Here is a 17,382-nt window from a genome sequence, read left to right on the forward strand (position 1 = left end):
GCCATGATGACTCTTCCCTGCTCTACCATAACTATTTCCATGTCTGCTGTTTACGGTGCCCTGCCTCATTGGATGCAGCAATGTCATTGTCAGATTGGTATTTTTGGTACCACAAAAAACCCCAGAAGATCTGCACATATTCTGCCCCACAGGACGGGTAAATTAAGGACTCGGTAGGTGTATGGAGGAATGGATTCCTGCACGTAGATACCATTAGCAAATTATACCATCAGCAAATTATTCAAGCTTTTCAAATTTTCATCTGGTCATGCACTGCTGGGTGTTGTTTTACCTTCCCCCAGAGTAGGCTGGGCTAAATATAGTAGTTTTCACCTTTTTAAATCAAAAGGCAGACATCACTTCCCACTCCAAAGAGCCATGATGACTCTTCCCTGCTCTACCATAACTATTTCCATGTCTGCTGTTTACGGTGCCCTGCCTCATTGGATGCAGCAATGTCATGGTCAGATTGGTATTTTTGGTACCATAAAAAGCCCCAGAATTCTGCCTCACAAGACAGGGGTAAATTAAGGACTCGGTAGGTGTATGGAGGAATGGATTCCTGCACGTAAATACCATTAGCAAATTATTCAAACTTTTCAAATTTTCATCTGGTCATGCAGTGCTGTGTGTTGTTCTACCTTCCCCCAGAGTAAGCTGGGCTAAATATAGTAGTTTTCACCTTTTTAAATCAAAAGGCAGCGCAAATAGTGGGATGAGTGCCCTTATCAGACACTAATGCTCATGTGTCCTTCGGAGAAGTGTCTTTAATGGGGCTATTTGGGGCAAACTGCTGCTGTCAGTGGGGAGACTGAGGCATTTTTGGGGAATCCCAGTAGCTCGTCTCCCATCAGATGCACTTGTGTGGGTAGTTTGCTGGATATTGCTGTGAGAACCAGCCCATTAACTATGGATTTACTCCTGGAGGGCTCCCCCACATCATGGCCCCGTGTGTTAACTCCTGGCACTGCCTCCCCGTAACTCATCATCTCTGCTTGTGTCTTTCAGAGAATGGCCCCTGCCTGGGGTTCAGGAAGCCCAAGCAGCCCTACCAGTGGCTGTCCTACAAGGAGGTGAGCTGGATGTGACACCCACTGTGCATCCTCTTCCCCTGCCCAACACAAGAAGGGGTGTTGGGGTGCCTGCACGTTAGACCAGGGGGTTGCTCATGCGCCTTGTGATGCTTCCAGGTGTCCCCACCCTGGCACATCCAGGTGTTACATGGGTGTGTCAGCTTTCAGGGGCTGGCTCCATGCCATGAGCCCACTCCTGAAAGCAGCACTGAGGCACTCTGGAGCCATGGGGCATCGCCAACCTCATCAACTGCTAGTCAGCTACTTATGGCTCATGATAACATAAAAGTTGGACTTTTAGATAGGAAATACAATAATTAGAGAGCCTCCCTTTAAGTCTTGGCTTAATTTGGTATTGTTTCTATTCCTCTTTTTTAATGTATTTTTTCCTCTCCAAATTCCAGGTGGCTGAAAGAGCAGAAGCTCTGGGTTCAGGCCTTTTGCAGCAGGGCTGCAAGCCATCCACGAAGCAGTTCATTGGCGTCTTCGCTCAGAACCGTCCAGAGGTGAGATTTTATGCCCAACTTGATATTGTATTAATAATGTTCCTGACTTGTCAGCTGGTTGTCAAGTTGTATCTCCTCTCATGGCCCCTTCTCACCTTTGTGCTTCCATTTTCTCCTTCAGTGGATCATCTCTGAGCTGGCTTGCTACACCTATTCCATGGTGGTGGTTCCCCTGTATGACACCTTAGGTCCTGGAGCCATTCGGTACATTGTCAACACAGGTAAAATCAAAACTGATGTGATCTTCTCAGTTCTGTTGCTCAGAATGGTTCATTTTCTGCTTCTGAAAGGCAGATGATCATAGAATCCTAGAATGGTTTGGGTTGGAAGGGACCTTAAAGCTCATCTGGTTCCAACTCCTCTTCATTGGCAGTGACACATTATACCAGGTTGCTCCAAGCCTCATCCAGCCTGGCCATGAACACTTCCAGGGATGGGGCATTGTGATTATACTTGTTGAGTGTCTTGAATTCACTTAGAGAGGTTCCTGAGAAGCCGTGTGTCCCTGTGCTACCTCTGTTGCATTTTCCACATGCCCAGTTGTCCATAGCCATGGATAAGGGCTGCTCTGGATGTGGGAATTACTCCAAGGCTGCCAACTCCTGTGTTGCTTGATATTTTGCCTCGTAGATTTTTTAATCCACGCAGGGGCCAATTTTAATATTTTGAACTGACTCCCAGAATAATCATAAATGTCAGCTACAGCTTTGACATTGACTTAGGTTAGCTAAGACTGCATTTTTTCCTCATTTTTCAAGAGAAGCATGTGTTGTATGCTGTGATTTGTGGTGTAGTCTGGAGTGACTATCAGAACTGATATAGTGTTAGCTGTGAGCTAGTCTTGCATTGAAGAAGATTTACTGCAAACAGCTTGTTTGGCTGTTTTTCTTGCAGCTGACATTTCCACGGTCATTTGTGACAAGCCTGAAAAAGCCAAGATACTCCTTGACCATGTGGAGAGGAGAGAAACACCAGGCCTGAGGTCTATCATCCTGATGGACCCATTTGAGAAGGAGCTGGCAGAGAGAGGGAAGAGCTGTGGGGTTCGCATCCAGACCATGCAGGAGGTGGAGGTGAGTTTGCTCTCTGTCCCCTTTTACTGTTTTTTGTAACATCTGTAAAAGGAGAGTACAATGCACAGGGACTTGTGAATTGTGTGCCAGATTCAGTGTCTGGAGAGCACAAAAGAGCAGCTTGTGGCTGATAATACTGGTGCTTGGTGCACTTGCCTCTTGGTGTTATTCCTTGTTGATAGCAGAGCTGTTTCAGTTCTTTATCCTCAAATATGCTATCAGCTGCTATTTAGGCATGGGCAGGGGGGTGTTATTTGAGACATTGTCCTCATATAATGTTACCAATAAGTAAAACTTTACAAAAGGAAGTCCTTGTAAAACCATGGCTCAGACCTGCTACTTGGGTTAAGTAGAAAAGGACTGTGGGAAAGAGACTCAGCTGAATTATGGGTAGGAAAACAAGTTATATAACCATTGTGTGTTCACATCGTGGTGTATGGTGGATGGTTGAATTATGTTTGTTATGCTTTAAAACTATGTAACTGATAATGGGCTAACTGCTTAAAAAGGCCTGGTTTTTGCAATAAAGCAGCTCTCCTTTGCACCTGCCTGGGGACTCTGCATTGCTATGGACCCTCATCCACACTACACGTAAACCTAGAGCCTCACACTTGTTTGAAACACCCTGGATGCAGCTCAGCCAACCCAAACGCTGCTTGAAATCCAAGGAAGGCACTGTAGTTAAGGCAAGAAACTCAGGATAATGAAGATGGCCTCAGTGCCAGCTAGGAATTTGTCTGCTTTAGCTCACACTCTCCCTTAGTGGTTTGCAGATTATTAGCAAATGGGTTACACTACAGGAATTAAGGTGAAAATCACTTTTGTTACTTTCATCTCTTCCAGGACTGTGGCCGTGAGAGTCGACATGTGCCTGTGGTGAGTGTTGGCTTGTTGCTTTTCCCACTTACAGCTGCAGCAGAAGGGACCTGAAAGCTCTTGTTCCAACCCCCTGCCATGGGCAGGGACACCTTCCGTGGGTGCTTGGTTGCTCCAAGTCCTGTCCAGTCTGGCCTTGAACATTTTCAGGAATGGGACAGCCACAGCTTCCCTGGGCAACCTGTGCCAGGGCTTCACCACCCCCATAGGGAACAATGTGCAGTATTTGCACATTTATTCCCTCTACCTGGAACACTTAATTGGCATAGCTCATCCTGCAATGAACGTGTTAATGGGACAGTAATTAAATGCCATTGTTAAGCTACCCTAATTCCACTACCTTACCCTGATGACACTGGGGGAATGTCTGTACCCATCACTTTCTGCTGGGGTTACTGTAGTTCAGAAACACTACTTGGCAGTATTTATATGGGATATTTTGGGAAAATTGCTTTGATATTTTTCACTGCTCATATTCATACAAAACTCTCAAGAGCAGCTTCTGATATTCAAGCTGTTTATTTAAGCATTAATGACCCAAAATAGTGCACGTATGGGGTGGTGCTGAGAATACAGAGATGCTGCTGGAAATGGGAACAATCAGCAGCTTGGGAATCTTGTCCCCTGTTGTGGAGTTCTTTCCAGAATTGACCTGGAAATTGATGAATTATCTCAAGTTGTCCCACATGTCTACAGATACAGGTGGTGGCTTGGAAAATACTAACTGTGAGACAAACACTTAGTGCAGCTGGAGCACAGCATAAAGGGAGGAACAGAGTCTGCATCAGCTGAAGAAACCTGGTTATATATGCTGAGGGGAATTATAGCTTTTTATGTCAGAGCAAAAACATAATTGGTTTGATCTTTAGGTTTCTACAATGTCAACAGTCTACCACTGACACATCTGCATTTGACTGATGTGATTTTTTAAATCTCCTTTTGTATTTCTAGCCTCCTCGACCAGAAGATCTGTCAATTGTCTGTTTTACTAGTGGCACTACAGGTAAAAGAGGCATTTTAATCCAGAAATGTTAGAATATTTTATAAAATTAATTATTAATCCAACCTCAATACATACAAACTTGCTGTTATACTGATATGGCAATGATATTTCTAGGCATTTTTAATATTCAAGAATATATAGATTTGATATACTTCTGTAGATTGCAAATTAAAAATAACAATATATTTATTTTTCAATTGAATTCTCCAACATACACTTTGCCAGTATGATTTTCCAGTTGTCTGAAAATTCTCCCATGTGTCTGCTTCCTATTTTGTTGTGTACTTGTGAAGCACTTGGCTGATTAGTGTTTATCTTTTGCAAATATTTTTTAAAAAATCAAAAAAAACTAAAATGTGGTTCTACAGCTTTCCATTCTCTGTATCCTAAGCACATTGATGTCTCCAGCCTCACCAAGGTCCTTGTCACCTCCTCGTCTTGTGTGTTGCTCATGACACCAAGTGCTGGAGGGGTTTGGGATGAGCCTGGGCAGCCCATGGTGCTGGCACTCGTGTGCTGCTGGCCTCTTTTTCTTGGAGAGAGGAGCAGCATCATTTTCCTGCCTGTTCTTAGCAGAGGCAGTGCTTTTTCCTCTTTCCAGACCCTGGTCTTCATCAGCTTGCAGGAATTTCCTACTCTTGAGAGCTCAGCCTCTGTAACCTCTCCCTGAAAGCTGTACAGGCAGATGCACAAGGCATCACTGCTAGGGACACTGCTTTTACACCTGCCTGCAGAGAAGGTCCATGCTCCAGGCACTGCTGGAGCAGCTCTTCCAGATCCACCTGTGCTCTTGGGATTGCCTAATGCTTGGTCCTACGCCAAAGCATCCTCAGTTTGGTCTCAGCAGAAGATGCTGGGAGCTGCTGGTGCTCCTCAGGTGGCGGGCCAGGCTGAGCACGAGGAAACGCCTTCATCCTCCACCTCCCAGAAGAGACTTGTGCTTCACACCAGGTAGGCAACGGCTTTATCAGCTCCAAGTACTAGCTCAAGATGTATTAAAGGGGTTTGGGTATTTTACCTTCGTGTGTGGTCCTTAGTTTTGAGATCTGCATTTCAGACTGCCCAGGGCAGAGCACTGAGGGAAAGGAGCCTGTGACTCTGCTCTGTTCCAGCACTGGGAATTTCTAAATGGGAAAGACTGACCTCAGTGCTGGACATGAACATCACAGCCATGTACAGAGTGAGTGCAAAGTGGCTGGGCACAAATGGGAGCAGTGGAAATGGAAGGAGCCATGCCATGGATACAGCAGGGCACAGTGGGTTTCTGTGCATGTTCAAGTGCAGAGCAATTATTTTTCAAGTCACGTTATTGTTGACATTTTTATTTCTAAATAAGAAATTCTGCATAGAGAAGGTTTCTTTTGATTTTCTTTTTTATTTGCAGATGCAATCATGGGCCAGTTTCCGATTTTGTGCTTTTCTTAGAAACATGCCCAGAGTTACAGAAATAGGACAACCAGGAAGTTCATTTCCCTTCTCCTATCCAAACCAGAGATTTCCAATTTTGCAAATCATCTCAAACTGAACCCTCTCATAACAATGATTTGTGATGCATGAGCCCAATCCTCTGCTGCTGCAGGACCTTGCACATCACTCTCTGCCTTTTCCAGAGGTAGCATCAACACTCTGGTCTGTTTTCTACATTGTGCTTTGATGTAAGAGTTTTATATAGCCCATGTAATTTTTAGTGACTAAATTTAGAATTTTCTTCCAAAGGATATGTTCTCTAGGGCTTTTCCAGTTCCAGAGGGCTTTAAATATTTTGTATGATGGGAAAAAAGATCTCTACTGTAGAATTTGTCACCTGAAAATTGTAGAATTGGAGAGAATTCCCCAGGAGCAGACTTTAACACTTGCTTTTCTTTGATAGGACTAGATGCCCCAATGCCTGCTCAGGGAGAAAAGAGAGGCTGAGGTTGCTGATCTTGGATAACAAGACCAACTTCCATGGTTGTGCCAAGAAGCCATCAGCACTTGGAAATGGGCCAAAGATACATAGATATCCCCAAACTGTCAGGATACAATTTTTCATGTCGGCTACTCCAGAGAAGTCAATCAACTGTCATTCCCTCAAGGATCCACTGATCCAGGCAGATAAAAATTGCTTCCCAGTGGTTTTTACCAGCCTGGCAGTGCTTGTGCCTTTTTGCCAGAGCTCCCCAGGGGAGGAAAGTGCTTGCATCCCAGAACACTGATGGATCACACCATCAAATTTGTGCTGGAGCACTTGAAAGACCCTTTTGGCAATGTGGAAAAGGTTCTTCTATTCTTTTAAAGGTTCTACTATTGCTTATAAGAACTATCAAACAAGCCTGGAAGCCAAGATAAGGAGGACTTGGCATTCCTGGGTTATTAATGGATTGGAAGGTATCCATTCTGTAACAGGACACTCTCTGGGCCTGTCTTTGTGAGGAAATTCAAACAAGAACAGTGTTACAGAAATGGCATTGATTTTTTTAAATAGAAAAGCAGCATCCCTGCCAACCCTCTTCTCTCAAAGTGTTAATTCTGGGAAAGGGTTCATAGAAAGGGGCACCTATTTTTGCTAGGCTAACTCTTAGAACTGCTAAGGAAGATTGAAGCTTACAGGAGTCCCCCAGCCCAAAAAGCTGCAGCTGTCCCATAACAGCATGGTTTGTTCTGGCTTTCTCCTGATGGAGGCTCTCCTGGCTCCAACACTGCTGCTCTGCTTAGACACCATCATCACTGCAGCCTGTCCAGGGTGTTGAGCCTGTGCGAGAAGAGGGATGCAGAGGAAGGAGTCAGGATGTTAACACTGCTTCCAGGCATGGCAGAGATACTGAATCTGCATTCAAGTCAGAGGTGGAGTGAGTAAATGAGTCAAACATCTGAGAAATCTCATAGAATCATGGAATAGTTTGGCTTGCAAGAGACTTTCAAAGCATGTCTAGTTCCAGTTCCCAGCCACTGCAAGGGACACTTTCACCTTGACCTGTTTGCTCCAAGCCCCACCCAGACTGGCACTGAACACTTGAAATCCTCCAAAAAAACATCTGAAGAATCTTGTCAAGGTGCAGGGACCAGATGTATGCCAGAGGGCAGAGTTTTGAGTTTCCAAACCAGTACTGAGCACATCCTCTCCACTGCGACGCTGCAGGAGCGCAGCTGCTTCTAGAACTGCAGGGGCTGAGCACCAGTGTTTGGCTGGACACAGCTCAATAACACAAGTGATTTTTGAGTTGTGTGTGTATGCACAACTGACACCTGTTCATGGATGTTTCTTGGAGCCTGGATCCATGCATGCACCCAGCTGTGAAAATGACCTGCCAGGCTGGTTTGGCACCTGTGAGCCTGCTGGTTCAACATGTTAGCATGGGAGCAGCCATGGCTGGCAAAGCTGTCAGCATCACCCCTGAGCTTCACATGAGACCAAACCAGCCTCCCGTGCACCGTCTTCATCTGCAAGTGTTTGGGACTGAATTACTCAAGGCACTTGGAGCAGCAAATAGGGATTTTCAGTATAATATATGGTGTTCAAAATATCCTGCTCTATTGAAATAAATGTATGCAACAATTGCTACTGCTGTTTGTGCTTGCCTTTAATTATTTGGGAGGTTGAGGAGGAGTGATGGTGGTGGTGCTGGCAGGGCAAAGGGCTCAGTGCTGTGTGCCCATGCCCACACTGGAGGGCTGCTAGCAACACGGAATGAGAGGATTAAACATACTTTACTGTGCTGACACATATTCACAGAGCACCACAGTCTCTTCCTAATCTGAGGAAGGCAGAATGAAATTCTGGCTGGTTTACCATTTTGTTACATTAACTGAAGGAGCTTTGCCAGGCTGCTCGTGTACTGGGGACACAGTGGGCACCTGCAGGTAAAGCTCCCCTGATCTGCCTTCGCACAGAGCAGCAGGAACTACGTGGCAGTGGTGTGATGGAATTAAAACAATCTGCTTAAAAACATGTTGGAGAGAAAGAGGCTGGCACCATAATCTTTATTTGAGCTGAGCTACACCTTATTTTCACAAGTAAAGCCTTGGAGGGTGATGAAAAGGGACAGTGCTGTGATAGGAGGATGTGCTGAGCCCTCCATGCCACTTTTTTGTGAACATGGAGGTTCCAGCCTGTGTATTTGCTTAACACTCTGGTTTTGTGTCCAAAAGATATAAAATGGAAGAGATGTACCATGGTCAGCTGACCATGGTGTAAAAGGAGGGTAAAAAGGCAAATATTGTTGGTGCTGAGGTGCCTGCTGGTGGTGGATGAAATGCTGCAGGGGCAGTGCCCAGCTCTGGAACACAACACAGGGGCTCTGCTGGCTCCCTGATGGATTTAGGGCTGTCTTCAAGACACTTCTGCTGCTGATACTATTCCTTCATTCATACTTCCCTTAATTGTAGTTTCAAAGGGTCTTCTTGTAGCCTAATTTTTACCTGCACTGCTCTGCATTTCTCATGTTATCCAGGGTACTGGCGAAGTACGAATATAACAGCCTTTTAAACTGTTCCTTGGTGTTCAAAAGCATTCTTAGTCAAAATCTGGATGAAATAAATCCTCCCAAGAGGAGCTGGAACAGCCAGCCAAGTCTGATGGCTGTGCTCATTGAGTGGCTCCATCTCAGCACTCAGAAATTGCAGTTAGGTTATTTCTGCTGGAACCTGTTTTCCAGAGTCTCCAAGAGAATATTTCTGTTTGCAGTATCATTTTATTAAGTTTTGAGTATTGCAGTAAGTGTTTTTGGTGCATATTAGTGCACAGAAATGATGCTGAAAATTAGATATGTTTTAAAATTGAAGAAGCAAACATAATATTTTAACCATTTCTTGTTTTGGTTTTTTGATTCAGTTTTTGAAAGTTATCTTCTGGCTCATCTTTTAAACTCCCTCTCTGTTTCCTTTCAGGAAATCCCAAAGGTGCTATGCTGACCCATGGAAACGTGGTGGCGGATTTTTCAGGCTTTTTGAAAGTGACGGAGGTGATTACCCTGAGCTAGAAAACATTGCCATGTGCAGAGTGTGTGGGTTAAGCTGTGGCCCTGCATGGGCTGGAAGTATGCTCTTGCAGATAAAAGATGATATTTTTCCTGCTCAGAGGGCCAAATTCATGGGAATGGAGCAAGGCTGAATCTACAGTACTGGAGGGCATTAAATCCTCTTTGCAGCTCTGGCTCCCAGGCTCTGTGGGCACTAAGGGCTTCTGAGAAACAATGCTGACTTCTGTAAATCAGTTCATTAACTCTTTTTGAAGAATTAGGAGAGCACACAAGCCCTGTACAGTTGCAACTGGTGCTTGAGGAGTTTAAGCCCCTCTTATGCTCTTTGTGTCACATCGTGCCCAAAACTGTCGCTATTTATTTGCAACCTCTCTGCATAAAAAGTGTGTGTGTATAAACATGTATATAGAAGAACATACAGGATTTTTTACAAGAATGGTTAATGGTTAATTTCACTGATATTCCAGAATATCTCAGTTTTTGTTATACATATTTCTAATAGAGCATAGCATAGTGCTGGCCAAGTGCCTTTATAATATATTTCATACAGCACGTAAACTCATGTTTAGAAACAATATAGGACGCAAAATCAGTTGACCATGACATAGTAAGGATTTTCTACATCTTCTATAAAACAAACATAAATAATCTAATTCCTGGTAGTGAACAGGCAATTCTATAAAATAGTTGCATGCACATAGGATGGACAATTGGTTACCTCCTACCTCTTACTGGTCTTATTGTTGATGTTGAAATTACTGAAGTTTATTACTTTAATCCTGGAATTTTCTAATATTTCCAGACCACTGGTGTAAAGAAACTCAGCCATGTGATGTAAGAAATCCCACAGAACTCACATGTTTGCAGGACTGCCTCCACAGTGTGCAGGACAAAATGCCAGTGAGGGCTCCTCAGCATGGAGCTTCAGTGGCAGCAAGAGGCACAAATGAAAGCTGAGGTCTGGAGAGGCCTGAGCTTCTAAGGGCAGGAATTTATTTTGGAAGAGCACTAATTTAGAGCTGAGGGAACTTGGCATCTTCTAGAACTGGTCCATAAAAATGGATTTAGTGTTTGCTGATGGAGTGGGACCCTGATTAATCTCAAAGGTATCAGATTGAGACCTAAGTCTGGTGTGATTGTAAATTTGTTACCTCCAGTCACCAGAGCATTGCTGGCAGAGGGGAAATGCCTGTAGCTGATCCACAAGATTTGGGGAATGTCTGACCACAGTAATGAAATAGAGTAAAGTGTGAAATACTTGGAAGTAGTATAAATTAAAGAAATAAAGTGAGAAGTTCTGTGGGTTTGTTATTTACAAGTTCTTGTGGCAGTTTTGCCTAGTTCAGTGATTTTTACAAACTGAACATATTTTTAAGTGAGTCCAGAGCTTTATTATAAGGTTGTTCTCAAATACCAAGAGACTGTTTACATTTTTACATTTAACTGGACAACTGTGCCAACTGTGAAATGCTATTCAATGGCATAATTTTTGGTCTGATTTAAAACCAGATTATTTTGTCTGGGCTCTTACAGCAGTAATAAAAACAAAAACAAACCTGGTTGATATTAAAGGTTTTGCATTACTGTGTTTGCAGAAAATGAAGCCAAATTGAAATAATGTATAAATAGATCTGAAGGCCCTAATGGCTTCATTCAGACTGACAGACATAATAATTATGAAATGGGATGCTGAGAACACCCACATGGTCAATGATGTTTGGCTTTGGTAGGTGATGGTTGGGAGGCCGTACCCAAATCTGACCAGTGCAGATTTAACTTCAATAAAATATCCCCGAGGGATGAACTCCTGTGTCTGCCTCCACTGTATCCCAGGTCATGGGCTATTGATTCCTTCTGAGCAGTGGAGGTGCAAGTGGGTATAAACTGTTAATACCATGAGCTGATAGATTTTTATACCCATTTTCCTCTAACTACTGGCCTTGATGCAAATTATTGGGTAGTCAACCTTTCGGTTTTTCTAATCCACAATATTACAGGTAGCTGTACCCTAGGAGATGCAGGTAGAAAGGTTATTTGCTTTTGGGGAATGGGTTAGGTAAGGCTCTTGGGCCCTTTGTTTATTCCAGCCTTCAAGAGAGGGTTAAAAACTTGGCAAAATCAAGACTTTGGCCAGTTTTCTTCCCTTTTTTCCCCTGTCTGTGGGACAGTCATAATGCCCTTAAAATCATATTTTAATCACTTAAAATGATGAGAAACACTAACAGAAGTAATTAGTTTTTGAAGCCTAAGATTAAATCATTAGTTTTACAACACATTGATTCAAACCAATGATTAACCCAAGGAAAAGGAAAAAAATGGCTAATTTTGATTGTAGTAACACTGTGATTCTTGAATGGGCTGTATGCAATGTGGGAAAGTGCTGCTCCTGCAGAGCCCTGCTGGTGTCCAGGGGGCTCCTGCAGGTTAGCACTGGGATCCTGGGGGTCCTGCAGGTTTGCACCAGGATCCTGCTGCCTGCACACAGCTGAGAGCACTGATCAGGGTCTCGGCACCTCCTGGTAGAAAGCAGTGAATAAAAATGGGATTCTCCATCAGGGTGAGCCTCCATTCCCAGCGAGAGCTGCGTGGGTACAACCTGCCTTCTGCCAAGGAGAGCCCTCTCCATTGCCCTGTGTGTACATCTCCGTGCTCTTTACTCCTCCTGCTAACTGAGCTCCATGATGCTGTGGCTTTAACGCTTCCCTGTGTCCGCCGCTCCCTCCTCTCTTGACAATCTTTACCCTTTTGCTCCTCTGGTGCCATTTTTCTTTTTATTATTTTATGACTTTCTTGTTGTCTTCCTGTCAGTGTTTCTTTCCTTTCTGTCTCCCATGCCCTTCACCTGCAGAAAGTGATCTTTCCGAGACAGGACGATGTGCTCATCTCCTTCCTGCCTCTGGCTCACATGTTTGAAAGAGTTATACAGGTAAGAAACCTGCCTGAACTGACGAGGCCTCGTGGGGCTCCTTGTGTTTTCTTCCAGAGTCAGTGGTCTCCTACTTGTGAGGATGTACACATTTCCTATTTGCCTTTAGCACACATGTTTGAGAGAATGGTACAGGTAAGGTCATGGTGTCAGTGGAAATAATCTTTTTTCCACACCAAAAACAAAAAATAAAATAAAATGAATAAAATACTAAATAACCAGCGATATGTAGCACTAAAAAGGCTTGTACTCCAGAAGTGCCATGTGCATAACACCAGAGCCAATGGTCTGTGACATGGCTGTGAGACCAGAGTGAGGCCAGGAGAGCTTCCCAAGTTCTCTACCTTACGCCTGGCTCAGGGATTGAAAAACAGCCCTTCAGCAATGAGCCAAACTCATGGCTCATTCAGCTCATGGCTACTGCTACGTGAGCAACTTGTGGGACAGCTTTTCAAAGCACTCTAGGATGAGGTGTCACGTAAGTCAAGATAATTTAATGCCATTTTCTACATCAGCTAAAATGATTTTATTACATAAATAACGTGATCTGCAAAAAAACCTCCCAACCTGGCAGACACTGAGAAAGAGGAAACTGAGATCATGGTGAGACACATGATCCTCCTGGCAGGGCAGCATGTGGTGGCCATTCACTGGAGCCTGTGTTCCCAGGGAATTATGGCAGAGCCAAGCTCTTGCCAGCCTACAGAACTGACTCCATGTCTCTTTGGGAAAGAAAAGAAAGGTGATGACTTGTGCTGCAACTTGTGAGTTAGGCAAGCCAGGTGAGACAGCCACATCAGGTCTCCTGGCCTGAGAAGCTGCAAACTTAAAATTGATCCAGTCTGTGAAGATTGGATCTGGATCCAGTTGCAGCTCTGTACTTTCTCAGCAAGGTCTGTTTCAGGCTGAAAGCACACTTTCTGAGTCAGACAAGCATCTGAGTATAAACCTCACACTTCTTAGTAACATCAGTTCCAGAAATAATATAATTTTCCCTGTTAAAACTCTTACAAATTGGAAGTAAAAGCCCATGAAAGATTTAGAGGATTACAGCCCAGCCTTTCTCCACCTGCAAGGCAAGTTGGTCAGTGTGCCAGCACTGTTCAGGCAAACAAGAATATAATTATTCAAACTTCATCTGATGGGTGGGCAGAAAGAAATTAGAAACATTGAAAATGCTTTAATTTCACAGGATGTTGCTGTACTGAAAGGGACAGCCTCCAAAGGATGTCCAGGTTTATCCTCCCATCTGAAACAACTTAATATAAAGATTTTTTCAAAAGGGCTAAAAAGTAATTTTCAAAAGCATTTTGAACAGCAAGCACTGCATCAGCATCCCTAGTTTTAGCCAACAATATTTATGCCTGGAATTTACAATGAAAATCATACAGATACATTCTTTAAAGCTAAATATTTCTAGTTGTTATTTTAAATTCCCAATGAGCACACTGGTTACTTTTTTTTAAAATTCATGTGCAGTGTAAAGCACAGATTCAGCAGTGTGATTTTCATTAAACCCTCATCACATGTGTAAAATTCCTGTGGTTTCAGCTGATGGAGACAGTCTCTAACTGCCTGACAGAGCAGTGAGAGCAGTTTGGTTAGTACTGCAGAGTTTTAGGAGCAGCACAAAAGGCATGGATGTCTCTTAAGGAATTTTCAACTTAGTTATTTGGGGAAGACAAGCCCACAAAAGGGAGCTGAAGTTTTCAGTCTACTCAGGAAGGCTGGGCTCAGCTCTGGCATCACAGACACTTGCTGAGGACACTTTCTCCTCTCTGCACTGTAAAACCATTGGAGAAGTGCTGGTCTCCAAATGTTCTTCAGTGATAAAATGCCAGACTGGCCCAGTCTGTGATGGCTCCTTGGCAGGGTTACTGGTTACCAGTAACCAGCTACCAGCTGGCTCATGGCCAGCAGCCCCTCTGCCCCATCTCACATACTGTGCTCCATTCTGTTGATGAGGAAAACATCCTGCTTGGATTTCAAGTACAAGGCTTCTGGATTTATAGTTTCCATACAAGTCAAGCACCTTTCATGAAGTGGGCTTCTATTTCTGGGATACAGGAACAGGCACTGTATTGCTAACGTAGTTTATATTGTATTTAAACAAAACTAAAGTATTAACATCTAAAAGTTGGCTGCTGCTCCGTGTTTTATGATATTTCTTACTTTGCATTTCTGTAGTGACAGTAGGTCCTCGTACTGTGAGCTGCTGCGGGTGGGCTGGTCTTTAGGAAAGTTCTGATCCAGACTCTGACCCTAACTGGGACTTCTCCATCCCCATATGCAGGCAACGAAGGGAAATCCCTTCTGAAAATTTTGATTCCTTGTTCTTCCAGAGCAAGTGGTAAATTTGGCAGATGCTGAATTGCCTGTACTGAAAAACACCCAGAAATATTTGGATATTTCTATTCAGCGCAAAATTTATTGTTACTTTATTGTATTTCCAAAGTCCCATTTTTGCCATATTGCAGAGTAGAAATTCAGAAAAGGAGCTTCTGTGCTTGGGAGAAATGCTTTGCTTTGGGAATTGAAAGCCAAGGGGTTACATGTGTTCCTTTTTCCCCGTCAGTCTGTGGTATACTGCCACGGAGGGCGAATTGGCTTCTTCCAAGGCGACATTCGCCTCCTGTCTGATGATATGAAGGCACTGCGGCCAACCATATTCCCTGTCGTGCCACGGCTGCTGAACAGAATGTATGACAAGGTGAGCTGGATTTTGATTTTACTCTTTTTGGAGCAATGGAGTTTATGTCCCTTTACTACTCATGTGGAAGAATTCCGTTAGTCACGGGGATTTCTCAGGCAGATGACACTATTTCTGCCCTGGTGCAGACACATTCTCACCCTGTGTAATGGATACAGCTCCTTCAGTGTGTAAGTCTGCATTATGACTTACACAGACTCCAGACACAGCTATCACATATTCATATGAAATGTCTCTATATTAGCCTCCTACCCTGTTCTCACTAAGATTACCAGTGATGTTTCTAGAGATACAGGATTTTTTTCATCACAGAAACATCAGTCAAACCTGGCTGCACAAGGACTTTTTGTGCCCTTCAACCAGATTTGAAACTCAAATCTCTTTTTCTGGTGGCAACAACATCTGAAAATCAGAAATTTCAAAAAGCATTTGAGGATTTAGGCAGTGTAAATGTGATAGTGGCTTTTGGATTTAGAAATCTTTAAAGCTAAGGTAAAGGTATTGCAGGGTATTTAAGACAGGCACGTCTGGTCATCATGTTAATTCTGCTTGACTAGCTTGGAATATTTATTCCTCAGAAGATTTATCTGCTAAAGACAAGCTTAAGCACAAGCTACTGATGTAATTTTTCCCAAAGGTCAGGGCTTCTGTGCTTTATTAAGGGGACAGGCACTGGGGGTTTCTCATTTGTTGAGGTGGAGTTTGTGCTGGTGCCTGATTAAGCTCAGGTAAATGCAGCCCCCATCACCACATCAGCCACCACTGATACCTGTTCATGTTGCTCATTCCCTGTTGCTCAGGTTGCATGAACTTCACAGAACCCTATCACAGAAATGATATATTAAGAGCAGCCCTGTCAATCTAGTAGAAGCCTGCACCACCATCCTGTCTTTTCCCCCCAAAGGAACCATGTGTACAATAAGAGTGAAACACATAATTCCTTTTTCCCCACTAACAAACCCCAGTGTAGCCTTGTTTAGAGTGCTGCAAATGTAACTGTACCCCCTGGCTGTGTGGGTGCCATTGGAAGAACAGGTGTTGATGTGCTCCCTCTCCTCTGTGACACCTGATCTGCCATCCCCTGCTCCTGCAGATCTTCAGCCAGGCTGACACATCCCTCAAGCGCTGGATCCTGGAATTTGCGGCGAGACGGAAAAAGGCCGAAGTTCGAAACGGCATCATTAGAAACGACAGTTTGTGGGATAAACTTTTCTTTAATAAAATACAGGTAAGTGATTCAAGAAGTGAGTCTGGAGTCAAAGAACTCTTGTTTCTTCTAGCAGTGACTGATTTTCTGACAAGGCAGTTTCAGACAGTAGGAAAAATTTCTTCATGGATAGGGTTGTCAAACATTGGAATAGACTGCCCAGGGAAGTGATGGAGGTGTTAAAAAAGGAGGTGGATGTGGAATTTGAGGACATGGTTTAGTGGTGAAGATGGTGCTGGTGTGCTGGATTGATGGCAGGACTTGATGATCTTAGAGGTCTTTTCCAGCCTTAATAATTCTATGATTCTATGGTTCCTTAAAGACAGTGTAGTCCACTTGCCTGATGGTGAACCAGGCAATCGCTACTCACTAGGGAACAACAGACTGGAAAATGGAATGGAAAAAGGGAACTGAGCACAGTTTGTTGCTCTGTGAAGTTTTGCCATATTTATTTTTATTTTTTTTCAACACCACGCATAATGTCAAAATTTTGGTGCTTCCAGGGACAACTTTCCAGAAGGAAATGGAGAAACACAAGGCAGGCTAAGATTGCCACAGGCAATTTGACACATTGCTCTTCAGCAGCACCAAGAAATCACTAATTTATGGAACAGTGCCAAAAAATTTTTGCAGCTCTCACACAGAAACTGTACCCCTGCAGGGCAGGAAAGGTATCTAGGGATGAAATTCAGAAAGGTAGTCATGAAAAGGAGGTCACTGATCAAAGAGATGCTGCTCCAAAGTTTTCTGCAAAATCTCAACAAATAGGATTGGATTTAAGGTTGGGTTGCAATTGGGTATATTCAAACCTACATTTCTTCCTAGGAAAAGAATAAGGTTGTAAAGAAACATGCACACATGAATCATGGTTTAGCAACCATGATGAAAGAAATCAGAATGCCCTTCTGCTTCCCACACATCTCAGTAAAAAAATATTAAATTGGCTTTAAACCAGTTTTTCTGGGCTCTGTACTACTCCAGGAGGCTCTAATTGCTTCATTTTTTTAATCGGATGACTTATTTGGAGACATGCCACTTTATTTTTAACTA

At 43.5% G+C, this 17,382-nt stretch overlaps 1 protein-coding gene across 2 annotated transcripts in view; it reads left to right on the plus strand.

Moving 5' to 3' along the window:
* ACSL6 (acyl-CoA synthetase long chain family member 6) overlaps nt 1-17,382 on the plus strand; it is a 44,875-nt gene that overhangs the window by 15,872 nt on the left and 11,621 nt on the right. For both annotated transcript variants that reach the window (XM_041481809.1, XM_041481810.1), the window contains exons 4-13: nt 1,009-1,073; nt 1,478-1,579; nt 1,701-1,800; nt 2,474-2,652; nt 3,496-3,528; nt 4,480-4,531; nt 9,398-9,471; nt 12,338-12,415; nt 14,991-15,125; nt 16,219-16,353. In XM_041481809.1, coding sequence (XP_041337743.1) covers nt 1,009-1,073; nt 1,478-1,579; nt 1,701-1,800; nt 2,474-2,652; nt 3,496-3,528; nt 4,480-4,531; nt 9,398-9,471; nt 12,338-12,415; nt 14,991-15,125; nt 16,219-16,353 — 953 coding nt within the window. The remainder of the gene's footprint in view (nt 1-1,008; nt 1,074-1,477; nt 1,580-1,700; nt 1,801-2,473; nt 2,653-3,495; nt 3,529-4,479; nt 4,532-9,397; nt 9,472-12,337; nt 12,416-14,990; nt 15,126-16,218; nt 16,354-17,382) is intronic.

Source organism: Pyrgilauda ruficollis, unplaced genomic scaffold (genome assembly GCF_017590135.1).
Source record: "Pyrgilauda ruficollis isolate IOZ18807 unplaced genomic scaffold, ASM1759013v1 scaffold57, whole genome shotgun sequence".
NCBI lineage: Eukaryota > Metazoa > Chordata > Aves > Passeriformes > Passeridae > Pyrgilauda > Pyrgilauda ruficollis.